Source organism: Tachyglossus aculeatus, chromosome 18, assembly GCF_015852505.1.
Source record: "Tachyglossus aculeatus isolate mTacAcu1 chromosome 18, mTacAcu1.pri, whole genome shotgun sequence".
In the NCBI taxonomy this organism is placed as follows: Eukaryota; Metazoa; Chordata; class Mammalia; order Monotremata; family Tachyglossidae; genus Tachyglossus; species Tachyglossus aculeatus.
The window spans coordinates 31,325,165-31,352,162 of NC_052083.1; the positions used below are offsets into that span (position 1 = coordinate 31,325,165).

Here is a 26,998-nt window from a genome sequence, read left to right on the forward strand (position 1 = left end):
GATTGTATGCTTCTTGGTGGCAGGGTTCATGTCTACTAACAACTCCACTTGACTAAGTACATAGTAGAGCGCCCTGTACAAAATGCTTGAGAAACAGAATTGATTAAACAACTAAATTTTCTAGTTATATTTCTCGTCAAAGCTTTCTTTACTGCTATCCTCACCCCATGGGGGCTCACACAAGCAGCTGGGCAACCAGTTGGCACCCTGGCAGATTCCTTCTGGCTTCCATTCAAACACTTGAATAGCTTTTTAACAGCCATCCTGGAGGTTTGTAAAACCCAAGATTAACTGGTATACTACGTGCCCTGTGACTCAAGGTCAACGATTCCCACCTCAGGCAGATGCTAGATTTTCACCCTCCCGGGAGTTAACCCATTCCTGGGTTTGTCATACTAAACCCTCATTCATTATCTTGCTTGCAGTGGACTAAGAATTCATTCAGAAAAATAAATTCTCTTTCAAATTGTGTTGGGGCACAATAAACTAAGTTGGCTTGGCCAATAATTCGCCTGTCAGTGGATTCTAAATCCCAAAATATGATCAGGATAAGAAACTGAAGAAAAAGCAGATATTATGTACATGGGCCGAAACCCAGGCTATTAGTCAACCAAATTTAAAGAAAAATCCAGTGTAAGAAAGGCCTGAAAACAAACTGCTCATAATTTGAGGCCTGCTGGAAACACCTAAAACTCCAGATTGATTACACAGCAACCGCAGGTCCAAGGAGGCAGTTGACCTGCCGGTAGCACTTTGATTTCTAACTCCCAGCCTGTTTCAGACACTATTATCCACACCAGTAGTTGGCTATGTAATCTAAGGGAGAATGGAGCTGGGCCCAAGGTACGTCCCGTTTCGGAAGTTAAATCAATACATGTCATGGTTTTTACTGGGTGCACAGCACTATACTAAGTTCTTGGGAAAATACAACAGATTTGGTAGACTTGATCCCTGTCCTCAAGAACCTCAGTCTACAGAGAGGCTGTGGTTCCAAGATGCCAGTGGGAAAATAGCCAAGTGATGGTGTCACCCTGAGAAAACAGCTGTTCCAAGTTTTCGGACAGAAAAGGATCCAGACCCCTCGGCCGATGGAACCTGCCAAAACAAGTTTGTCTGCGTGCCTTCGGTCCCTCTAAATAACTTCAAGGTAGGTGGGAAAGTGGGTTGTGAGGCAGGGAGGGAAGCATGTGACATCAGAACACTCAGTCTTCAGCCCCTCAATAAAAATAATAATAACAGCAGCATTTATTAAGTGCTTACTATGTGCACTGTTTTAAGCGCTGGGGAGGCTTCAAGGTGATCAGGTTATCCCACAGGGGGTTCACAGTCTTAATCCACATTTTACAGATGAGGTAACTGAGGCACAGAGAAGTTAAGTGACTTGCCCAGTCACACAGCTGACAATTGGCGGAGGCAGGATTTGAACCCATGACCTGTGACTCCAAAGCCTGTGCTCTTTCCACTGAGCCACGCTGCTTCTCTGGGTGGAGCCAGGAGCTGCAATCAGGGAGCCTGACTTAGCTTCGGGCCACTACAAGGTCATGGTCGGTGGGCTCTACCTAAAGGCTCTGTCTGGGTGTAGGCCACCAAGGACCCTGTTTTTCTTTAATCAACAGGCCACTAAGTGGTCCCTGCTGCTCCACAACAGCACGCGTGCCTGTCGAGTGCAGGTAAGATGCCGTTCGTTAGATCAATTCCTGTCCACTGACTGAATTCTCTCAGGATGCAGGATTGCAACTCATCATCTACATGGATACCGGACACTCAGTGGCTTTTTAAAAGCAGATTCATTAAAAAGCCCAGTTCCACTGAATGGGTCATCCCAGAAATTATTTGAATAGGTGGCAGCATTGCAAACATGTTACGGAATCTGGGTTATGGGAGGAAATACCAGCTCAGAGGTAAGCTCTACTTTTGAAATTGGTCTTTCTCTACGTGGTAAAGTGCTCTGCCCACAGTAAGCCCTCCACAAATGCCACTGATTGACTGAGGGTAGGAATCATGTCTCCTCTTTGGCACTCTCCTAAGTGATTTCTACAGTGCTCTGCACAGAGAAAGTGCTCCATAAATACCACTGACCAATTGCTTGAGATTGATCTTAGCATTATCGATGCAATGATGCATCTGCTATCTGGAGCATTAGCAGCCTAAATGGGACACTGGGTACCACATTCTTTGCAATGAAAATTCTTCCCCACATCCCATTCTTTAGCCCTGTCCCATATTCTTTCAGGTCACAACTACTGTTGACTTACCCAGCTGATTAAAAATCACGAAGCATATCATGTCTGGCCTCTTCTCCTAGTTTACTATTTATTAAGTTCCCAGTTCTCTGGGCACTGAAAAGACAACCCACTGAGGGATCTGAAAAACCCATCCCAAACTAAATCCAACCTTTCTAATGGCTCCAATGACCCTACTACCTTGAATTGATTTCACACATAAAAAAAAATGGCTTCTCCTACCAACAAGCTCATTTTATCCTCACAGCATCCCAGTGAGGTTGGGAGAGGCAGGGAATAGGACCCCTATGTCTCAGATAAGGAAACCGAGAGACAGAGAGATTAAGTGGAGAAGAGAAGCGGCATAATGAAAAGAAAATAGGACTAGAAACCAGGAAAGCCAGGTACTAATCCTGGCTCTCCGCCACTCGCCCAGAGGTGTGACTATGGACAAGTCACAACTTCTCTGCACCTCAGCTCTCACGTCTGGAAAATGGGGTTTAAATTCCTGTTCCCCCACCCCCTTACACTATTAGGCCCTGTATGACCACAGAGACCACATTCAATCTAGTGATCTTGTACCTACTCTAGCACTTAGCATTGTCCTTAACACCTCGTAAGAACTTAATGAATACCATCCCCACCATTAAGTAGTTTGCCCAAGGCCACCCAGCTGGCTAGTAGAAGAGCAGGACTAACCCCACACAGGCCTCCTGGACTTCCCACTCACACAGGCCTCCTGGACTTCCCACTCACACAGGCCTCCTGGACTTCCAACTCCGTCACGGTGCCTGGAGAGTGACAACGACGGAATCGGCCAGAAAAGAGATGATTTTGTTCTCGGGGCCTGTCCTTGGCCCCGACAGTCTGGTCCCCTAAAAATCAGGGCTGGACCAGAATGATCTCCCTCATCTCTCCGGCTGTTCATTCTCAGTCTCTTTAGCAGGCTCCTCCTCCCCCTCCCATCCCCTTACTATAGGGGTTCCTCAAGGGTCAGTTCTTGGTCCCCTTCTGTTCTCTATCTACACTCACTCCCTTGGTGAATTCATTTGCTCCCACGGCTTCAACTATAATCTCTACACTGATAACACCCAAATCTACATCTCTGCCCCTGCTCTCTCTCCCTCCCTTCAGGCTCATGTCTCCTCCTGCCTTCAAGATGTCTCCATCTGGATGTCTGCCCGCCATCTAAAACTCAATATGTCCAAGACTGAACTGCTTATCTTCCCTCCCAAACCCTGCCCTCTCCCTGACTTTCCCATCACTGTTGACGGCACTACCATCCTTCCCGTCTCACAAGCCCGTAACCTTGGTGTCATCCTCGACTCTGCTCTCTTGTTCACCCCTCACATCCAATCCGTCACCAAAAACTGCCGCTCTCAGCTCCGCAACATAGCCAAGATCCGCCCTTTCCTCCCCATCCAAACCACTACCCTGCTGGTTCAATCTCTCATCCTATCCCGACTGGATTACTGCATCAGCCTCCTCTCTGATCTCCCATCCTCCTGTCTCTCCCCACTTCAATCCATACTTCACGCTGCTGCCCGGATCAACTTTGTGAAACGCTCTGGGCATGTTACTGCCCTCCTCAAAAATCTCCAGTGGCTACCAATCAACCTACACATCAGGCAAAAACTCCTCACTCTCGGCTTCAAGGCTGTCCACCACCTCACCCCCTCCTACTTCACCTCTTCTTTCCTTCTCCAGCCCAGCCCACACCCACCGCTCCTCTGCCGCTAACCTCCTCACCGGGCCTCGTTCTCGCCTGTCCCGCCGTCGACCCCCGGCCCACATCATCCCCCTGGCCTGTAATGCCCTCCCTCCGCACATCCGCCAAGCTGGCTCTCTTCCTCCCTTCAAAGCCCTACTGAGAGCTCACCTCCTCCAGGGGGCCTTCCCAGACTGAGCCCCCTCCTTCCCCTCCCCACAGCACCTGTATATGTTTGTACAGATTTATTACTCTATTTATCGTACTTGTACATATTTACTATTCTATTTATTTTATTTTGTTAATGTTTTGTTTTGTTGTCTGTCTCCCCCTCTAGACTGTGAGCCCGCTGTTGGGTAGGGACCGTCTCTATATGTTGCCAACTTGTACTTCCCAAGTGCTTGGTACAGTGCTCTGCACACAGTAAGCGCTCAATAAATATGACTGACTGACTAAATGAATGAATCTCCCGAAATATCATGAGTGTGGGCTCTTTGGAAACCACTGAGTCCTCAGATTCCGGAGGCCCAAAATAACATGCTGCAGCCAGCTGGAGACCCCGGTCACTATGCCAAAGGACGACACACCAGCCAGACCACACATGCCTGGGACTTGGAACGCTGTTTATTGGCGGCAAGCTCCACCCTCCGGGCCAGGGCCTTGCATCTGGCACCCAGCCTGCCCCACAGCAGAGCAGAGCAGACACGACGACACACAGGGTCTGCGTTGATCTTTTCTGCATTTTCTTTCCAACCTACTCTCCTCCATCCCCACCCCCTTACTCATCCCTGGTGGAGCTTTCCCCGCCCCTGCCTCTTTCCCCCCACCCTCCCCACTGCGTGCTCCTATGGGACACCGAGGTCACAGCCAACCATTCGTTCAGACGGCCGCCCCCTCCACGGCCCTGCTCCCCCGCGGTCCTCATCAGCGCCCCGCGGTCGAGGCCGCATCCGTCGACGGTTCGGCGGATACGTGACCCGCAGCGGTAGCCCGTCCTGCTCTCGGGTACATCTGCCGTCCCATCCATGCCCCCTGGTCCCATCTGGCCAGTCACCCACGTGACGACGGGGCGCCCCGTGTCAGTGGTACTCCTTGCCTAGTTATTCTTCTTCCGGTTCTTCACTTTCTTCTTCCTCTCCACTTTCATTCCCGACTCTTCTCCTCGATTCCTAGCCCTTGACTTCTCTTTTCCATCTTTTCCGAGAAGAACAGAAAGACAGACGTTACGGCGCGAGCACTCCATCTGGCTGGGGATTCCCTTCATCACTCCCACACGGATTTACTCGGACTCCAGAGGTCCGGGCGGTCTTTCCGGAAGCCTTGCTCACTGCTCCGCTGGGAGACCACAGTAGGGCTGGGAGGTGGCCGGGCACCGCTTACGCAGCCTCGATGGGCCTCTTACCCTGAAAATGGCCACCCCGGCCCGGCCTCACAGTGACACTGAGCACGTGGGAGGCAGGACTGACGTCAATGGGGGAGGGGGTTAATCATCAACAGGCATTTCTTTCCAGTGGGAAGTGCCATTCCAGCATCACCAGATAGAATACAGTTGTAGAGAGTCTAATGTGTAAATATGCAGCAGAGACATGGGCATGTAAACGTACGCGGCTCATGCCAAACCGCAGGATCTTACTCTTCAGAAGGAATGAAAATAGCACCAGACATTGCCTGTCTGTGTGCCTACGGAACACAAACGGCACAGTGACCCCCAGACTTTTAACAGCTGCGAGTTGCCCCCAGCATGCCACCCTCCTTCTGAAATCTGGATGGGATTCAGAGCAACGGAGTTGGGTGTCCCCACTTTGGGGCGCATCAGCTGCTGGGTCAGAAAACCCCAGAATACAGGTCCAGATTACAGACTTCCCAGCATCTACGTAATGTGAAACTCAACTGGTCTAACTTTGTCTCTGGGACAAAACCTCTTACCTCCCTCCTTCCCCACTTTAGCTCTCATCCGACGTTTCCTTTTCCTCTTCCGGCTGAACATATCATCATCTTCGTCTGTAGACACGTCGTTGAGGAAATCGATCCGGGGGAAGATGCCTGGCAGAGGCAAAATTAAGTTCCGTGAGATGCTCGCGGAGGGGGTGGCAGCCACGTTTCTTCCTCACCTTCCAGGGCTTGGGGTTTGGTCCCAAACTTTGTGTCTGCCCCTGCTTCCACCAACCTGGCTAAACTGTGGATACAAACTCCACAGTGCAATTTCTTTTTTTAAAAAAACAGGTTTCGATATCCCCAACACATCTTAAGCCCCAGGAAATGAATCTTTCAACTAGTAACAGTATATCACTGGAAGGCCGTGGCCTCTCAAGTTACCTTAAAGCAACTCAAAGAGAGCTTAATGGACTAAGGAGGCCGCCCAGAGACCAGAAGTCCCAAATTCTAATCCAGACACTCACTCACTGAGTGCACATTACTGTACTCTCCAGAGTTTCCCAATCCATGGATTAAGATCGCACGTTTCCCATCCCTCCCTATTAGAACTGAATCATCTACTTGGCGGACCTAAAATATTTTCGACAAGAGTGAAATGCTTCCATGGATTAAGATCACACATTTCCCATCCCTCCCTATTAGAACTGAATCATCTACTTTGCGGACCTAAAATATTTTCTACAAGAGTGAAATGCTTCCAATGCTTGGAAGAGAAAATTATTCAGGAGCACACAAATCCTTTTGGAGGAATACTGTTGCCTTTTCCCTACTGAATCCTTACCTTTAGCCAGGTTCTGGAACCTGCAGAGACACAAAATGGAACACTTGTCACTACAAGGGCTGGGTTTTATTCAGGAAAAAAAGAGCTGCATCTTTGGCTGAGACAACAACCAAGGCTATAACTCTCTTGTGCTCTCCCAAGGATTTAGTATTTTTTAACGATATTTGTTAAGTACTTACTATGTGCTAGGCACTTCCCAAAGCACTGGGGTAGACACAAGTTTAATCAGGGTGGACACAATCAATGTCCCACACGGGGCTCACGGTCTTAAGCCTCATTTTCCAGGCGCAGTAACTGAGGAGCAGAGAAGTGAACTGACTCACCCAAGGTCACAGGGCAGGCAAGGGACGGAGAGGATAAGAATCCAGGTCATTTTGACTCCCAAGCCCGTGGTTCCACCCACTAGGCTTTTTTAATACACTGAACATTTAGTACAGTGCTCTGCATACAGTAAACACTCAGTACATATGACTGATTGGTTACTGAGGCTTTTAGGCTGCCACTGAACATTTAGTACAGTGCTCTGCATACAGTAAACACTCAGTAAATATACTGAGGCTTTTAGGCTGTCAATCACTCAGCTGTACCACCGTTGGAAAGTAAAATCATACATTTCCCTAGGGAAATGGCACTCTTCGTCAAATGCTGGTGAGTCAGCAGTGCTACGGGAGAAGGAAAACCCAGGCATTTGTACCAAGCCAATTCAGTTTGGGTTGGATCTCTGACGCTGGTAACAGGACGCTTGGATCTGGTCAGCCAATCCTCATCTAGAAGTTTCTCCATTTCTGAGCCCAACTGGGTTTGGCCTTTCTCTCTACCATCTGTACCAATAAAAATACCCTCTGTGGGATGCCAATCTATCTCAGCATTTTAGACTGCTTAGGGTTGCCCGAGAACGGAAGTCCTTGAGCTCAGAGAAAGGACAGACGAACAGGAAAGAACAGCAGCATGGCCTAATGGATAAGGCACAGGCCCGGGAATCAGAAGGACCTGGGTTTTAATCCTGGCTCTGCTGCTCGTCTACCGGGTGACCTTGGAGAAGTCACTTCACTTCTCCGGGCTGCAGGTATCTCATCTGTAAAATGGGATTAAAACCATGAGTCCCATGTGGGACATGGACTGTGTCCAACCTGATGATCTTGTATCTATCCCAGTGCACCAAGTGCTTAGTACAGTACCTGGCACATAGTAAGCACTTAATACCGTTTTTTTTCTTAATAAAAAAAGGAAAGCAAGAGTCCTGGGTGGCAGTGCGATGTGGGAATATGGAGACAGAGTTGGCAGCGGAAGGCGGTGCTCACTCAACAGGAGTCGATGTAAAGCAAACTTACTTTCGGACCACTTTGTAGAGGCAGTTCCGGTTGAAGGAAGGAATGTTTTGCCTGCTGGACAGTTCAAACAGCCTGTCAGCAACTGCTTCGAAGTTAAACTGTGCAAAGACAGAGGTAGTCGACTTATATGACGGTCCGTTGCCCTGGCGGCAGCCCCGCTCCCATGTGAAACCACCAACTTGTGGGCAGAGGAGGGAGGCAGCTAGTCCAGGCAAACACTCAGATGCCGGTCACGCAGATGGCCAGTTCTGGTTCCAACCCCGTCCCCGTAGCAGCTCTCTGGAGCCCCGGACTCTCACTTGCTTGGGTGGCGTAAAAGGATTTTTGTTTCCTTGAGGAAGACTTGGATCGTCTTTTCTCTGCTCACCATGGAGTCTGCGAGAGCCCACGAGGGACAGGGAGTTTGTCTGATCTGACTGAAATCTATCTACCCCAAACCTTGGCATATAATAAGCGCTTAATCCCACAGTTCGCATGGCTTAGTAGTAAGAGCACGGGCTTGGGAGTCAGAGGAGTCAGAGGATGACGGCTCTAATCCCGGCTCCACCATTTGCCTCCTATGTGACTCTGGGCAAGTCATTTCACTTCTCTGGGCCTCAGTTACCTCATCTGTAAAATGGGGATTAAGACAGTGAGCCCCACATGGGATATCCTGATTACCCTGTATCTATCCCAGTGCTTAGAACAGTGCTTGGCACATAATAAGCGCTTAAAAGATTCCACAATTATTATTATTGTTGTTATTATTATGATTGTGTCAAACTTAAATCTTCTTGCACCTACTCCCAACCGGGCAAATAGTAACTGCTTAATAACCAGCATCATTATTATTTCAAGATGTCTTACCAGTCAATGGTATTCACTGAGCACTTACTGTATGCAAAGCACTGATCTAGGCTGGTGTGAATATATTCGCCAGGAGAGTACACTCGCTCCTCGATCGGCCCAGGTGGGTTTTGCCAGTCTCCAGGTTGGATGCAATCATCATCATCATCATCAATCGTATTTATTGAGCACTTACTATGTGCAGAGCACTGTACTAAGCACTTGGGAAGTACAAATTGGCAACACAATCGCTCTGTGCCACTCCACTCTGGCTCTTTCAGGGCCACAGCAGCCAATCCTGGCACTGTGCTGGCACCACACCCACCTGAAGGACAGGGCCAATGTCGCCAGTGGATTTTCTACGAGGGGCTCGCTGTTCCTTCTTGCCATCATCATCGTCCTCCTCCTCCTCCTCCTCCAGTTCTGGGTCATCCTCTTGGGAGGAAGTCATGCCTTTAGTTCCTGGAAAAAAAAAAAAGAAGACATGCTGAAGGATCAAACCAAAGTCCACATCTTCAGGAAGGAAGGGAAAAGGGAACTGTCCATCCAGCCACCTGAAAGATAAAGCTCGAACGAATACTACGTATTTGTTTCCCTGCTACTAATCCCTCCCCGGTATTTACTGAATGCCAATTGTGAGCAGGGGCCTGGACATAGCACTTGGGATGGTATAACGGAGCTAGAAGGAGCAATTCCTGCCTTCCGGGGGCTTCCAATCTAGCAGGCTATTCCTTAGTTTACAACCATTCAGGCAAGCCAGGCAGAAATGACGGTCACCAAGGATAAGCCAAATATGCCAACCACCATCAGTCGTGGCCGACTTCCTTTCCAATGCCCGAGTCGGGCCTCACGACACCACCGCTACAGCTTGGCTTCTCCTGCCCCGGCAGCATTCAGATGATGCTCACAGGGGGGCCCGGACAGGCCCTACAGGGCCACAATCACCACCAAGAGGGAGGGGGGACTGGTAGAATGGGAAAACACCAAACTCCAATTCCCCAGGGAGGTCTCACCTCGGTCCTGCTTCCGAGACCGTTTCCTGGATGTCTGCTTGTTGGCTTTTTCGTTGGCCTTCAACTCTCTCATCAAATCTTCGATGGCAAAAGGGGCCTGGTCAATGATGGTTTCGAAGATGCCCTGGACTATGACCTCCACCAACGTGGAACTGTACGTGATGGAGGAAAAGGAATGAGAAAGAAATCAGGAGGAGAGGAAAGAACTTTTCTGCGCTCTCAGAAGTCCACCGACGCCCTCCCCCTCGATGAAAACCTTCCATCTGTACCTTCTGAACGCTCAGCCCTTCCTTTCCCAAAATAAACCAACCCATAAACAGCGAGTTCAGGGAACCGGCCATACTGAGGGGACCGATGGCTTTCGGAGGAACCGTCAAACCCACTCCACGACAATCTGCAACTTACTCCTTTGACTTGGCTGCAATTCTGCAGAGTGGATCGATAAACTTTAAGTTCTGATCTGCCGTGAGCTGTCCAGGAAAAGAAAGCGATGTGGTAATTGAGCAGCGTGCCCCATCCACCATGTGCCTCTCTCTCACACACACACATACACACACATACTCACCCCCTCCCCACACAACCAGGAAGCAGGCTGCAGCTGTGCCTGGCCTGGTTCGCCCCCGCCGCCAAGTCCTCTTACCTCCTCAGCTCCCACTTTGGCCAGTTCCTCCAGGAACAAGTCGATAAAGTGGAATTTCACTCCATTGGGGGCATGGCTGTCTGGGTGCAGGATTTCTTTCATTAGCATCTCCAGAAGGAGGTCAATCTGACTGGCAGGGGAAAAAGGCCGACCGAGGGCCAACGTTTGAAAAGGAAGCCGAGACTCATCCTCTCCCTCGACACCCAAGTCCCCAAACGCTGCAGGCGCAGCTAGCCGCCTGGCCCAGAACCAAAAGACTCACAGAGGAGGTGGGCGGGGTTAGGACTGGGGAAGCCACATAAGCTAATACACAACACGACACCACAGGGCAGCTTGATGGGGCCAGTTTAATCGGTCCAGCCTACGAGTCATGGGGAAAGCGGAGATGTTGGGCAAAGCACCACCGTGGCTCTGAGAAAACTGAAGCACAAGAGTAAAAACAAGGAAGATGGGCAGAAAGGCCTAACACAGAGGGCAAGACTGACTGACTGCAGGCAATGTTTCCAACAGTTAGATAAGTTTAAAACTAACGGGGCCCCGTGGCACGCTCCCAACCTGATTTAAGATGCACTTCTGACATAGCACCATAGACCACAGCACCACGTCTTGCCCAGACTACACTCCTGCTGGCTCCCTCTACAATAAAATCAACTCAGAAGGACTCAGGGCAGCTGACCCAGTATTCGGATTATGCAAGCCCTGGGTTTCCTCTCCATCTCCCTCTGGTGTCTTGTCTTTTGGCTATTTTGCTATTACCTAGAATCTCATTGAAGCCAAAGTGTCGAAAGATAAAAATTCCGGCCAATTTATTTTGCTACTCGTTAGTAGCATCGGTAACAAGTTTGGTGGGGCCCAGGCTGAAACTCCTCACTTTACCGACATGGGAGTTTTGCATTAACTACAGGATGTGTTTTTTATTATTATTATTACGGTATTTGTTAAGTGCTGACTGTTTTAAGCACAAGATAATCGGGTTAGACATGGTCCTTGTCCCAGCTGGGGCTCACAGTCTATGTAGGAAAGAAGACAAGTATTGAATATCTATTTTACAAGTGAGGAAGCAGAGGCCCAGAAGTGAAGTGACTTGTCCAAGGTCACCCAGCAGCAGGCAAGTTGCAGAGGCGGGGGGTTAGAACCCAGGTCCTCTGTCCCCCAGACCCGGCCTCTTCGCAATAGGCCACACAGCTAGTGTTTTGAGAGCAACCTGACTCCTATGACAACCCACAATCCTCAATGAGAGAGGCAAAGCTTATTTGAAGTGGACTGATGATGGAGCCTAGATCATGAGACTTCAGGACCAAGAACAGAAGGACGACAGCAGCAGAGGGAGAAAACTGCAAACCATCACACAAACCTCCCAGACAGGCAAGCTGCTTCAAAGAGGGTATCGCTACTCAAAATCTTTCATGCTCTAATGGAACTGGCAGCTAAGCTTTGCGATGTACTAACCTTTCTTCCCATCCGTTTCTTTTCACTAGTTCGAAGGACTGGTTCAGGACCATACGGATTAGCTGTGATGCAAAGAGAGATTTGTGTTAGGAAAAAACAGAACACGGGCTTTACCAGCACTCAGTCCCTCCAAGAGGAAAATGAGCCGGGCGCTGCATAACGCCGGACATTGAAGGCTTTGAGCTGTTGCTCAACAGATGGACTGGGATCGGAATTTTCCCAAGGTTTTCCGGGGACTTTGGTCTTGGGATGTCACGTCCTCGCTAAGAGTCGAAGCCGCCCTGAGCTGGAGCCAGAGGTAACGTTGGGTCTTGTAATCGCCAGCACAATGTATGTGCCCAGTAGCTTGCTGGGAACCACTGCCATCATTCCCCCTCTCATCCTGAGGCGGGGCCCCAACAGTGGGTGACAGTAGCTCAGTCTGTGCCCGGGTAGCACCCAAACCCACAACTGCAAGCTAGGCAGAGCTCACTAGGTGCAGAAAAAGTGGACCACCACTGCCTTCCCAAAGGGTTATTTTAGGGTTGTTTTGGGCCAAGGCCCTGACGCCTAAGCCAGTTCACCAATTCCACCCTGGGCTTCCTATGCCCGTTGTGGTGCTCACCACTTGAAAGTTATTTCGTTAAAAGTATGAGTTGTGGGACGAAGACATGGCAAGTTCACATTATACTCAAGGAAAGAAGTCACTAGTTCAACTAATTCCAATGTTTACCCTTTTTACCATAGTTGACGTATTCAACTTCTCAGGAAGGTGACAGGATTCACTATACGAGTCACTGATTTGAAAGGCCGATCAATCAATTGAATTTTGAGCGCTTACTGTGTGCAGAGCACTGTACTAAGCGCTTGGGAAGTACAAGTTGGCAACATATAGAGACGGTCCCTACCCAACAGTGGGCTCACAGTCTAGAAGGCCGATATATCTCTTTCAGCCGCCTAAAAGGTTTTATTTTGACTTCAGCATTTCTTTTCCCCTTCCTCTGAAGTAAATCCCTGACTTGTAGAGGGATCAAAGCCTAGTTCAATTTAGCATAAGACAATGACACCTATATCCCTTTCACGATGGTAGATCTGTAAGCACAAAGTGTCTTTCTGCTGAATAGGAATTGAAAGATAAAGCTTGCATTTACACACACACACACACACACACACACACACACACACACACGGAGAGCCAACAACTTCAGAGTCTTTATTAGTTCATAAAGACCGGGTAGGAGGCAGGATTGTGGCGGGCCAGAAACAGAGAGCTTGGCTTGAGGAGGGATGGAGAGCGTGAGCTGGACTGAAGTAGGAGGAGAGAGCTGACAGGTTAAGAGCCAGAGAGGAAAGGTTCACAGATGCTCTTACCATATAGAACTTATCCAGGCGCAAACGGTCTATGCCATTCCACTCCCGGTTCATGGTTTGCCAAAAGGTCTGAAGGAATAGATGCTCTACAGGAGAACAAAAGTGAAGCCACGCAATACCAACTGGTCATCGTGCAATATTGTTGACTGACTTATTGATCTCCACCTCCGAGTTAAAACCCAAAACCAATCTCCAGGTACCCAGATTGCTGGGAGCACAGTGTGCCCCTTTTAGGGGGTCCCTTTCTCCCCACCCCTCCTGAACTCATAAATTCCATTTCCCTTCAAAGTGAAAGAGTCGTGGACTTGCCGCAAACCAGCCCTCTCCCTGATAGTTAATTCTCTGGTATTTTCACCCATCCGCTGTAGCGGATCCAGAGATGGGACAAAGCTACAGGGCAAGATCCCAGATGATTATCTCTAGATGGAAAATTTCTCGTGGGCAGGGAATATGCCTATCGACTTTGTTGCACTATACTCTCCCAAGCTCTTAGAATTGTGTTCTGCACACAGTAAGGGCTCAATAAATACCAGTGATGGATTTTTCATACTCCTGTTACAAAACTGACAGGGCTTCTGCATCTGGAGAGAAAAAATCCTTGCCGAGCAATGCGGATGATTATGGAGTCTGTCTTCTATACTAAATGTGGCTCAGATGTTTCTGAGTAAACCAAGAGAATAGAGACACAAACGCTAGTTCCTCTGTCGGTGTAAAAGCAACCGCTAATCCCACCCAGCTGGTGGTAGAAGTATTTACCGAGTGCCTACTGAATGCAACGCATCTAAGAGCACGGGAAAAGACAACAAGAGCTCATGAGCAGGAATGGCCCCACCTTCTCCCCCTACCCTGGCCCTGCCCACAGATGTAATGCAGAATTGCTACTGTCCCCATACCTCTATCGCTCCCGGCAGGAAGGGGAAGGAAAGGGAGCTCAGTGACTTTATGTGCCAGCCAACACTGACCCTACTCTCTCAACCTCTAAGGCTGTGAACCCATTTCCCTCAGCTCCTGATGGCCCTCTAAACTCAGGGTTACAGATAATAATAATAATAATAATAATGATGGCATTTGTTAAGCGCTTACTATGTGCAAAGCACTGTTCTAAGCGCTGGGGGGATTCAATGTGATCAAGTTGTCCCATGTAGGGCTCACAGTCTTAATCCCCATTTTTACAGATGAGGGAACTGAGGCTCAGAGAAGTGAAGTGACTTGCCCAAGGTCACACAGCAGACTTGTGGTGGAGCCGGGATTCGAACCCACGACCTCTGACTCCAAAGCCCGGGCTCTTTCCACTGAGCCACGCTGCTTCTCCTAAAAAAATGTCGATCTTCTCCTACAGATCGACTAGTCATGAACCCTGATTAATCTCTCCCCACTTTATATCCACACCCTCCACTAAATGGTTACTTCAGCACCTCACCTAAGCACTTGGATAAGCACACCGGCCATTGCACTTAGGGACTTAACTCTGCACTCTATTGTTTCCCCTACCTGCAATTTGTCTGTCTCCTACACTAGACTGTAATCTCCTTGAGGACATGGATCATGTCTATAATAACAATAATAATAATAATGATAATAATGCCATTTTTTAAGCGCTTACTATGTGCAAAGCACTGTTCTAAGCGCTGAGGAGGTTACAAGGTGACCAGGTTGTCCCACGTGGGGCTCACAGTCGTAATCCCCATTTTACAGATGAAGGAACTGGGGCCCAGAGAAGTTAAGTGACTTGCCCAAAGTCACACAGCTGACAATTGGCGGAGCCGGGATTTGAACCCATGACCTCTGACTCCAAAGCCCGGGCTCTTTCCACAGAGCCACGCTGCTTCTCTAATAAAAGGTGATCAGGTCTATTGACTTGACTATACTCTCCCAAGTTCTCAGGATTAGGCTCTGCAACAGGGGAAGCGCTCGTTAACAACTATTCATCGACCAAAACAGAAACAAGGAATCTCTGAAACAACAGACTCAGACAACGTGGATCCAGGCAGAGACCTTTCCATGACACACTAAGAACACCTTTGAGATTTCCTCCAGGTCCCTTTTAGAGCTAGAATTCATTAAGGATGTTCCTCAAGGACCATATTTTCCTTCTGGGGGTAATCTGGGTCCTTAGATCTTAAGTTGGGCACAGTCAGGAGACAGTTCTCAAACCCAGGATGGGTATACTCACGTGCTTCTGCATTCTGAAAGTCATGAATGAGCTGGGAAATTGTGTTTCCTAGGTCCTCCTAAACAACAAAAACAAAAAAAGGAACACAACAGTGCTGTCAAACACTAGACACTCTGAAGGTAGTAAGAAGAGGAAAAAAGGGATAATGGGGAAAAAAGCCACACTTTTCTATAAGGGAAGGATATTCCAGCATTTTGACAATTCGGTGAAAACGGAGTTTCTCACAATACCGCAATTTTATAACAAGAATCTTTCAGTGAAGGGCTCCCCCTGACACATACTGAGGCTCTGGAGCTCAGAGACTCAAGGGGTACACAGGACTTGTCACATCCTCGAACCACACTGGCCTGGGGGGGCTCGCATCCAAGGTGACAATCAAGAAGAAAGCATAAAGGCGAAGGGTGGGGGGGGAGTAAGTGCTACCTTTCCCCTGCCTCCCTCCCCACAAGGAAGCAGAAGTGGGAAAATAGTAGTAGTAATCAAATTTATTAAGCACTTACTATGCGCAGACTAGGAGGCCTTCCCAGACAGAGCCCCTTCCTTCCTTTCCCCCTCGCCCCCCTCTCCATCCCCCACATCTTACCTCCTTCCCTTCCCCACAGCACCTGTATATATGTATATATGTTTGTACATACTTATTACTCTATTTATTTTACTTGTACATATCTATTCTATTCATTTTATTTTGTCAGTATGCTTGGTTTTGTTCTCTGTCTTCCCCTTTTAGACTGTGAGCCCACTGTTGGGTAGGGACTGTCTCTCTATGTTGCCAGCTTGTACTTCCCAAGCGCTTAGTACAGTGCTCTGCACACGGTAAGCGCTCAATAAATATGATTGATGATGATGATGATGCGCAAAGCACTGTATAAGCACTGGGAAAGAATAGAGAGGTGGGAATTGAACAGTATCAGCGGGTCGGCCCTTCTGGGTGGGTCCAGGTCCCCGGGTAATAGAGAAAGTTGGACACCTCTAACAGCACAACAGACCTTTGATGTGGTATGACGTTTGGAGCCCCGTTATCGCCAATTGTCCTTAGTCAAGTTCCCCAAAGTCATGTTGCCTTCCTGATCCAAGGGAAGGCCTGACACTGCTGATTGACTGGCTGGGATTCCAGAGGTGCCCACGTCACCCCAGGGCTAGGGAACAACTCAGCCGACAACCCGGAAACCGACAGGCCCAAGGACAATGTCCCCAGGACTCTGTCCGTTTACCAGTGCCCATGGAGGATGGTGGAGGGTGCTGGGACCAACCTGCTGGGACCCAGCCGGGCACTACCCCCAAAACGCCAGGCACCCCCCCAACCCAACCCAAAACCACATCAACCACATTTCTCTCACCTGCCGGAGAGGCTTGTCCTGCATCCACATGCAGTAAAAGAGTCCCTTCCAGATTTTTAACAGTTCGTCGTGACTAAAACCACCTAGGTCAAAAATGAAAACAAAATAAAAATGACGTTTAGAATATCAACTTCATCCTTCGGTTCTGGAAATTGAGCCGGGGAAGCGCGGGTCATCATCATCAATCGTCATCATCAATCGTATTTATTGAGCGCTTACTATGTGCAGAGCACTGTACTAAGCACTTGGGAAGTACAAATTGGCAACATATAGAGACAGTCCCTACCCAACAGTGGGCTCACAGTCTAAAAGGGGGAGACAGAGAACAAAACCAAACATACTAACAAAATAAAATAAATAGGATAGATATGTACAAGCAAAATAAATAAATAAATAAATAAATAGAGTAATAAATGTGTACAAACATATATACAGGTGCTGTGGGGAAGGGAAGGAGGTAAGATGGGGGGGATGGAGAGGGGGACGAGGGGGAGAGGAAGGAAGGGGCTCAGTCTGGGAAGGCCTCCTGGAGAAGGTGAGCTCTCAGCAGGGCCTTGAAGGGAGGAAGAGAGCTAGCTTGGCGGATGGGCAGAGGGAATGGGGGCATTCCAGGCCCGGGGGATGACGTGGGCCGGGGGTCGACGGCGGGACAGGCGAGAACGAGGTACGGTGAGGAGATTAGCGGCGGAGGAGCAGGGTGCGGGCTGGGCTGGAGAAGGAGAGAAGGGAGGTGAGGTAGGAGGGGGCGAGGGGATGGACAGCCTTGAAGCCCAGGGTGAGGAGTTTCTGCCTGATGCGCAGATTGATTGGTAGTCACTGGGGTATTAGAAAGGGGACGGGAAGCTAAGTCGTCAGCATCCTACAAGTTGTTGGCTTATAATGAATTCAATCAAAGAGGTAACCAGGTAACGTAACGGGCACTCCCGCTGGAAGGGGGCAGGTGGCCCAAAATTAAGTTCAGGTTTTGCAGTTCTGAGCCTCCTTGTGCCTCTGGGGCTCTCAGGCTGGCTAAGAGGTCCCTTGCCCCCGACCTGGCCCAATCAGTCACTCTAGAGAGACACTCCCATATGAGCAAAGGTGGAAGTCCCTTCTGAGCCCTGGCATGGTTATGGCTATTTCCCCCCAAAGAAGCACGGCGCTAACGGAGGATTGCTATAAGTGGTTCTCCATTCATGGAGTTTTCCGAGCACGCACTTCATGTGTGCAGACCAGTTATGTTTTTTGTTGATACGACTTGATTGCTGATTTTTAGCTAAGGATCTTTAAACTCTAATTCACCGCTGGCTGTATATGTGTGTGTGTCTCTTCCGACTTCCACACCGTGGGCAGTGAAACCCTGTCTGAATCGAGAGATCTCGGTTCAAGGCCCAGCTCTGACACCGGCCTGCCTTGTAAGCTCGACTCCGGACCATAGGCTCCTTGTGGGTATGGAATGTGTCACGGTAAGTGCTAAATAAATACATAAATAATAATAAATACAACTGAACGAATGAAAGCCACTTCATCTCCTTGGACTTGAGTTTCTCATCTAGAAAACAGCGATAAGATAGACTGTGAGCCCCATGTGGGACAAGGTGCCTGACTTAAGTTGTATCTACCCCAACGCTTATAACAGTGCTGGACACAAAGCACTTTCCAAATACCTTAACGGTGATCATTTAATCCCCCTCGTCCCCCTCTCCATCCCCCCATCTTACCTCCTTCCCTTCCCCACAGCACCTGTATATATGTATATATGGTTGTACATATTTATTACTCTATTTATTTATTTATTTATTTATTTTACTTGTACATTTCTATCCTACTTATTTTATTTTGTTGGTATGTTTGGTTCTGTTCTCTGTCTCCCCCTTTTAGACTGTGAGCCCACTGTTGGGTAGGGACTGTCTCTATGTGATGCCAATTTGTACTTCCCAAGCGCTTAGTACAGTGCTCTGCACATAGTAAGCGCTCAATAAATACGATTGATTGATTGATTGATTTAATAAATGCCATTTTTAAAATGCTTCTCAGCCCTTAGAATACTACTTCACCCACCGTAAGCATATAGTAAATAATAAATGTTTCTGAATCTTCGGCCAAACTAGTGCAGGAACCCAAAAAGGCCATGCCATTAGTCCGTCCAACAAATAAGGAAGCTGACAGGTGTGGAAATTAACAAAAAAGCTGGACTCCCATATGCGTCTACTTCTGCCCTAATGCTAGAAGCCTAAAAAACAAAAGGGTTGAATTGGCACGCTCAGAGAAGCAGCGTGGCTCAGTGGAAAGAATGCGGGCTTTAGAGTCAGAGGTCAAGGGTTCGAATCCCGGCTCCACCACTTGTCAGCTGTGTGACTTTGGGCACGTCACGTAACTTCTCTGGGCCTCAGTTACCTCATCTGTAAAATGGGATTAAGACCGTGAGCCCCCCTTGGGACAACCTGATTACCTTGTATCCCCTCCAGTGCTTAGAACAGTGCTTGGCACATAGTAAGCCCTTAATGAATGCCATTTTTAATTAAGTGTGGCCATCGACAGAAACAGCATCGCTGAGGCTTGAAGGGAAAATATCAATGGATACAGTGCTGCCGGGCTACACGCTGTAATTCATTCATTCAATCGTATTCATCAAGGCGCCTACTGTGTGCAGAGCACTGTACTAAGCTCTTGGGAAGTACAAGTCGATTACATATAGAGACGGTCCCAAGGACTAAGGGCAGCCTCAGGCCCAGGACGAAGATCAGGAGCAGGTCAAGGTCTAAGGGCAGGCCCAGGCCCATGAGGAGGGCCAAGAGCAGGGGCAGGAGCAGGACAAAGACTAAGGGCAGGACCAAGTCTATAAGGAGGGCCAAGAGCAGGAGTAGGACCAGGACAAGGACTAAGGGCAGGCCCAGGCCCAGGACAAGGACCCGGCCAAGGACTAAGGGCAGGCCCAGGCCGATGAGGAGGACCAAGAGCAGGACTAGGACCAAGACAAGGGCTAAGGGCAGGACCAAGCCTATGAGGAAGGCCAAGAGCAGGAGCAGGACCAGGACAAGGACTAAGGGCAGAGCCAGGCCCATGAGGAGGATCAAGGGCAGAGCCAGGCCCATGAGGAGGATCAAAGGCAGGACAAGGACCCGGCCAAGGACTAAGGGCAGGTCCAGGCCCATGAGGAGAACCAAGAGCAGAACTAGGACCAGGACAAGGACTAAGGGCAGGACCAAGCCTGTGAGGAGGGCCAAGAGCAGGAGCAGGACCAAGACTAAGGGCAGGACCAGGACCAAGGCCAGGCCCAGGCCCATGAGGAGGGCCAAGAGCAGGAGCAGGCCCAGGCCTATGAGGAGGACCAAGAGCAGGACTAGGACCAGGACAAGGACTAAGGGCAGGCCCAGGCCCAGGACGAGGACCAGGAGCAGGACAAGGTCTAAGGGCAGGCCCAGGCCCAGGACGGGGACCAAGAGCAGGACTAGGACCAGGACAAGGCCTAAAGGCAGGACCAAGCCTATGTGGAGGGCCAAGAGCAGGAGCAGGACTAAGGGCAGGCCCAGGCCCATGAGAAGGACCAAGAGCAGGACTAGGACCAAAACAAGAACTAAGGGCAGGACCAAGCCTATCAGGAGGGCAAACAACAGGAGCAGGACCAGGACTAAGGGCAGGCCCAGGCCGATGGCCAGGAGCAGGAGATGGACTAAGGGCAGGCCCAGGCCCATGAGGAGGACCAAGAGCAGGACGAGGACCAGGCCAAGGCCTAAGGGTGGGACCAGGCCCATGAGGAGGACCAGGAGCAGGACCAGGCCAAAGGGCAGGCCCAGGCCCATGAGGAGGACCAAGAGCAGGACTACGACCAGACCAAGGCCTAAGGGCAGGCCCAGGCCCATGAGGAGGACCAAGAGCAGGACGAGGAGCAGGCCAAGGCCTAAAGGCAGGACCAAGCCTATGTGGAGGGCCAAGAGCAGGAGCAGGACTAAGGGCAGGCCCAGGCCCATGAGGAGGACCAAGAGCAGGACTAGGACCAAAACAAGAACTAAGGGCAGGACCAAGCCTATCAGGAGGGCAAACAACAGGAGCAGGACCAGGACTAAGGGCAGGCCCAGGCCGATGGCCAGGAGCAGGAGATGGACTAAGGGCAGGCCCAGGCCCATGAGGAGGACCAAGAGCAGGACGAGGACCAGGCCAAGGCCTAAGGGTGGGACCAGGCCCATGAGGAGGACCAGGAGCAGGACCAGGCCAAAGGGCAGGCCCAGGCCCATGAGGAGGACCAAGAGCAGGACTACGACCAGACCAAGGCCTAAGGGCAGGCCCAGGCCCATGAGGAGGACCAAGAGCAGGACGAGGAGCAGGCCAAGGCCTAAGGGCAGGCCCAGGCCCATGAGGAGGACCAAGAGCAGGACTACGACCAGGCCAAGGCCTGAGGGCAGGCCCAGGCCCATGAGGAGGACCAAGAGCAGGACGAGGACCAGGCCACGGCCTAAGGGCAGGCCCAGGCCCGTGAGGAGGACCATGTTGCCAATTTGTACTTCCCAAGCGCTTAGTACAGTGCTCTGCACATAGTAAGCGCTCAATAAACACGATTGATTGATGATGACAAGGATCAGGCCAAAGCCTAAGGGCAGGGCCAGGCCCATGAGGAGGCCCAAGAGCAGGATGAGGAGCAGGCCAAGGCCTAAGGGCAGGCCCAGGCCCATGAGGAGGACCAAGAGCAGGACGAGGACCAGGCCAAGGCCTAAGGGCAGGACCAGGCCCATGAGGAGGACCAGGAGCAGGACAAGGACCAGGCCAAGGCCTAAGGGCAGGCCCAGGCCCGTGAGGAGGACCATGTTGCCAATTTGTACTTCCCAAGCGCTTAGTACAGTGCTCTGCACATAGTAAGCGCTCAATAAACACGATTGATTGATGATGACAAGGATCAGGCCAAAGCCTAAGGGCAGGGCCAGGCCCATGAGGAGGCCCAAGAGCAGGATGAGGAGCAGGCCAAGGCCTAAGGGCAGGCCCAGGCCCATGAGGAGGACCAAGAGCAGGACGAGGAGCAGGCCAAGGCCTGAGGGCGGGCCCAGGCCCATGAGGAGGACCAGGAGCAGGACGAGGACCAGGCCAAGGCCTAAGGGCAGGCCCAGGCCCGTGAGGAGGACCATGTCGCCAATTTGCACTTCCCAAGCGCTTAGTCCAGTGCTCTGCACAGAGTAATCGCTCAATAAATACGATTGATTGATCGATTGACCAAGAGCAGGACTAGGCCAAGGCCTAAGAGCAGGCCCAGGCCCATGAGGAGGACCAAGAGCAGGACTACGACCAGGCCAAGGCCTGAGGGCAGGCCCAGGCCCGTGAGGAGGACCATGTCGCCAATTTGTACTTCCCAAGCGCTTAGTCCAGTGCTCTGCACACAGTAAGCGCTCAATAAATACGATTGATTGATTGATTGACCAAGAGCAGGACTAGGCCAAGGCCTAAGGGCAGGCCCAGGCCCATGAGGAGGACCAGGAGCAGGACGAGGACCAGGCCAAGGCCTGAGGGCAGGCCCAGGCCCATGAGGAGGACCAAGAGCAGGACGAGGACCAGGCCAAGGCCTAAGGGCAGGCCCAGGCCCGTGAGGAGGACCATGTCGCCAATTTGCACTTCCCAAGCGCTTAGTCCAGTGCTCTGCACACAGTAAGCGCTCAATAAATACGATTGATTGATTGATTGACCAAGAGCAGGACTAGGCCAAGGCCTAAGGGCAGGCCCAGGCCCATGAGGAGGACCAGGAGCAGGACGAGGACCAGGCCTAAGGGCAGGCCCAGCCCCGCGTGCAGCCCCCCCCCCCCCGACCGCCTTCCGCCGTCACCTGCGGTCCGCTGCGTCTTGGCGCTGATGAACTTTCTGAGTTTCCTCAGGGCCCGGGCCCGGTCGACCTGCTCGTTGGCCGCCAGCCGCTGGGCCAGCTGGATCTCGGGCGCCAGGCCCGCCGCCATGACACCAACGGCCCGACGGCCGGAAGGCGCGCGGACTGCGCACGCGCGCCGAACGGAGCGGGGCTCGGGGCCCGTCTGCGCCTGCGCGTTGCGCCCTTCCCTGTCAGCTTCTCCTCAGCCCCGCTTCAATGGCGCCCGCGGGGCGGCAGTTGCGTCCCCCATTTTTTACCTCAGCCGTCCCCCCCTTCCCTATCGGCCCTTACTGCGGCCACGGCCTCGAAGGATTTGCGGGACAAACCCCTCCGTTGGAGGGAATCAACTTGTACTTCCCAAGCGCTCAGTCCAGTGCCCCGCACACAGTAAGCGCTCAATAAGTACGACTGAATGAATGAATCAGACTGGAAAAATGACAAATGCCCCCGCCATGGAAGCCCTCCTCTCCCCCTCATCCCCCTCTCCATCCCCCTCATCTTACCTCCTTCCCTTCCCCACAGCATATATATATATATATATACACATATGTTTATACATATTATTTATTTATTTATTTTACTTGTACATATCTATTCTAGTTATTTTATTTTGTTAGTATGTTTGGTTTTGTTCTCCGTCTCCCCCCTTTAGACTGTGAGCCCACTGTTGGGTAGGGACTGTCTCTCTATATGTTGCCAACTTGTACTTCCCAAGCGCTTAGTCCAGTGCTCCGCACACAGTAAGCGCTCAATAAGTACGATTGATTGATTGATTGACTGTCTCTATATGTTGCCAACTTGTACTTCCCAAGCGCTTAGTCCAGTGCCCCGCACACAGTAAGCGCTCAATAAGTACGATTGAATGAATGAATCTGACTGGAAAAATGACAAATGCCCCCGCCATAGAAGGCTTCCTCTCCCCCTCGTCCCCCTCTCCATCCCCCTCGTCTTACCTCCTTCCCTTCCCCACAGCACCTGTATATATGTTTGTACATATTTATTACTCTATTTATTTATTTTACTTGTACATATCTATTCTATTAATTTTATTTTGTTAGTATGTTTGGTTTCGTTCTCTGTCTCCCCCCTCTAGACTGTGAGCCCACTGTTGGGTAGGGACTGTCTCTATATGTTGCCAACTTGTACTTCCCAAGCGCTTAGTCCAGTGCCCCGCACACAGTAAGCGCTCAATAAATACGATTGAATGAATGAATCAGACTGGAAAAATGACAAATGCCCCCGCCATAGAAGGCTTCCTCTCCCCCTCGTCCCCCTCTCCATCCCCCTCATCTTATCTCCTTCCCTTCCCCACAGCACCTGTATAGCTGTATATATGTTTGTACATATAATTTATTTATTTTACTTGTACATATCTATTCTATTTATTTTATTTTGTTAATATGTTTGGTTTTGTTCTCCGTCTCCCCCCTTCTAGACTGTGAGCCCACTGTTGGGAAGGGGCTGCCTCTATACGTTGCCAACTTGTACTCCCCAAGCGCTTAGGACAGTGCTCCGCACACAGTAAGCGCTCAATAAATACGATTGATTGATAGATTGCCACCTTGTACTTCCCAAGCGCTTAGTCCAGTGCCCCGCACACAGTAAGCGCTCAATAAGTACGATTGAATGAATGAATCAGACTGGAAAAATGACAAATGGCCCCGCCATAGAAGGCTTCCTCTCCCCCTCGTCCCCCTCTCCAGCCCCCTCGTCTTACCTCCTTCCCTTCCCCACAGCACCTGTATAGATATGTATATATGTTTGTACATATTATTTATTTTACTTGTACATATCTATTCTATTTATTTTATTTTGTTAGTAGGTTTGGTTTTGTTCTCCGTCTCCCCCTTTTAGACTGTGAGCCCACTGTTGGGTAGGGACTGTCTCTATACGTTGCCAACTTATACTTCCCAAGCGCTTAGTACAGTGCTCCGCACACAGTAAGCGCTCAATAAATACGATTGATTGATTGCTACCTTGTACTTCCCAAGCGCTTAGTCCAGTGCCCCGCACACAGTAAGCGCTCAATAAGTACGATTGAATGAATGAATCAGACTGGAAAAATGACAAATGCCCCCGCCATAGAAGGCTTCCCCTCCCCCTCGTCCCGCTCTCCATCCCCCTCGTCTTACCTCCTTCCCTTCCCCACAGCACCTGTATATATATATATATATATGTTTGTACATATTATTTATTTATTTTACTCGTACATATCTATTCTATTTTATTTTGTTAGTATGTTTGGTTTTGTTCTCCGTCTCCCCCTTTTAGACTGTGAGCCCACTGTTGAGTAGGGACTGTCTCTATATGTTGCCACCTTGTACTTCCCAAGCGCTTAGTCCAGTGCCCCGCACACAGTAAGCGCTCAATAAATACGATTGAATGAATGAATCAGACTGGAAAAATGACAAATGCCCCCGCCATAGAAGGCTTCCTCTCCCCCTCGTCCCCCTCTCCATCCCCCTCGTCTTACCTCCTTCCCTTCCCCACAGCACCTGTATATATGTATATATGTTTGTACATATTTATTACTCTATTTATTTTACTTGTACATATCTATTCTATTTATTTTATTTTATTAGTATGTTTGGTTTTGTTCTCTGTCTCCCCCCTTTTAGACTGTGAGGCCACTGTTGAGTAGGGACTGTCTCTCTATATGTTGCCACCTTGTACTTCCCAAGCGCTTAGTCCAGTGCCCCGCACACAGTAAGCGCTCAATAAATACGATTGAATGAATGAATCAGACTGGAAAAATGACAAATGCCCCCGCCATAGAAGGCTTCCTCTCCCCCTCGTCCCCCTCTCCAGCCCCCTCGTCTTACCTCCTTCCCTTCCCCACAGCACCTGTATATATGTATATATGTTTGTGCATATTTATTACTCTATTTATTTTACTTGTACATATTTGTTAAGCACTTACTAGGTACAAAGCACCGTTCTAAGCGCTGGGAGGAATACAAGGTGATCAGGTTGTCCCACGTGGGGCTCACAGTCTTCATCCCCATTTTACAGATGAGGGAACTGAGACCCAGAGAATAATAATAATGATGGTATTTGTTAAGCGCTTACTATGTGCTAAGCACTGTTCTAAGCGCTGGGGGGAATACAAGGTGATCAGGTTGTCCCATGTGGGGCTCACAGTCTTCATCCCCATTTTACAGGTGAGGGAACTGAGGCCCAGAGAAGTCAAGTGACTTGCCCAGAGTCACACAACTGACAATTGGCGAAGCCGGGATTTGAAGCCCTGACCCCTGACTTCAAAGCCCGGGCTCTTTCCACTGAGCCACGCTGCTTCTCATAATAATAGTACGATTGAATAATAGTAATAATAATGGCATTTGTTAAGCACTTACTATGTGCAAAGCATTGTTCAAAGAGCTGGGGGCGATACAAGGTGATCAGGTTGTCCTACATGGGGCTCACAGTCTTAATCCCCATTTTACAGATGAGGGAACTGAGGCTCAGGGAAGTTAAGTGACTTGCCCAGGGTCACACAGCTGACAAGTGGTGGAGCCGGGATTCGACCACCTGTTGAATAATAGATAATAAATACATTATTTATCAATAAATACGCTCAATAAATGATTGAATGAATTACCTTGTATCCTCCCCAGCGCTTAGAGCAGTGCTTTCCACATAGTAAGCACTTAACAAATGCCATTATTATTATTATTAATTTGTACTTCCCAAGCGCTAATTTGTACTTCCCAAGCACTTAGTACAGTGCTCTGCACATAGTAAGCGCTCAATAAATACGATTGATGATGATGATGATGATGATGAAGTAATGAATCAGTGGTACTGTGCGCAGAACACTGGACTGTTGGTGACTGTGAGCCAGTTGTTGGGTAGGGATCGTCTCTGTTGCCGAATTGTACTTTCCAAGCGCCTAGCACAGTGCTCTGCACACAGTAAGTGCTCAATAAATCCGTTTGAATGAATGAAGTAGGCAAACACGATTCCTGCCCTCAGGGAGCTTACAATCTCTGCCTCCTTCCAAGCCATCTATCTCTGACCCATTTCTGCTTCTGTTTCCCCCTAAAATCCGATCCCTTTCCCTTCTGTCAAAGTCACAAAGGTCATGATTGCTTATAATAGCGCTTATAGTTTTCCTTGGGCATATGGTATGCAGCAGGATTGTATGCCCGTGGATAATTTTTTGTCTGCCTGTCCAGATTTCATATACAGTGCTTAGTACAGTGCTCTGCACACAGTAAGCGCTCAATAAATACAATTGATTGATATACATTAAGTTGGAAGATATTAAGGGGCTTTAGTTTGCCTTAATCTGCTTGTCCAACAAGTGATTGAGTCCATTGGCATGTATGTTTTGTTTGTGTCTACAAGGGGTGTATCCTTGTGTATGTTGCGGCTACAGTCCATGCTAAAGAACTATCCCTAATGTATTTTTTA

General features: G+C 49.7%; 1 protein-coding gene across 1 annotated transcript; it reads right to left on the reverse strand.

Annotated features, from left to right (window-relative positions):
- Positions 1–4,763: 4,763 nt before the first annotated feature.
- On the reverse strand, positions 4,764–22,673 carry RRP1 (ribosomal RNA processing 1). The gene is made up of 13 exons (XM_038760127.1): positions 22,547–22,673; positions 16,765–16,847; positions 15,428–15,485; positions 13,255–13,340; positions 11,905–11,966; positions 10,456–10,585; positions 10,221–10,285; positions 9,816–9,967; positions 9,128–9,264; positions 7,978–8,075; positions 6,647–6,666; positions 5,857–5,973; positions 4,764–5,124 (listed from the first exon to the last, which is right to left on the reverse strand). Exons 1-13 carry the CDS (start codon positions 22,671–22,673, stop codon positions 5,027–5,029), a joined length of 1,233 nt encoding a protein of 410 aa, XP_038616055.1. The 3' UTR covers positions 4,764–5,026.
- Positions 22,674–26,998: the final 4,325 nt, after the last annotated feature.

Coding starts and splice junctions, on each gene's coding strand:
- RRP1 (XM_038760127.1), bottom strand. CDS start 22,673: ATGGCGGCGGGCCTGGCGCCCGAGATCCAGCTGGCCCAGCGGCTGGCG. Junction 10,586..11,904: donor AGAAACGGATGGGAAGAAAG/GTTAGTACATCG, acceptor TTCCCCTGCCAG/TCAGATTGACCTCCTTCTGG. Junction 6,667..7,977: donor CTCTACAAAGTGGTCCGAAA/GTAAGTTTGCTT, acceptor GTGTCTCTGCAG/GTTCCAGAACCTGGCTAAAG.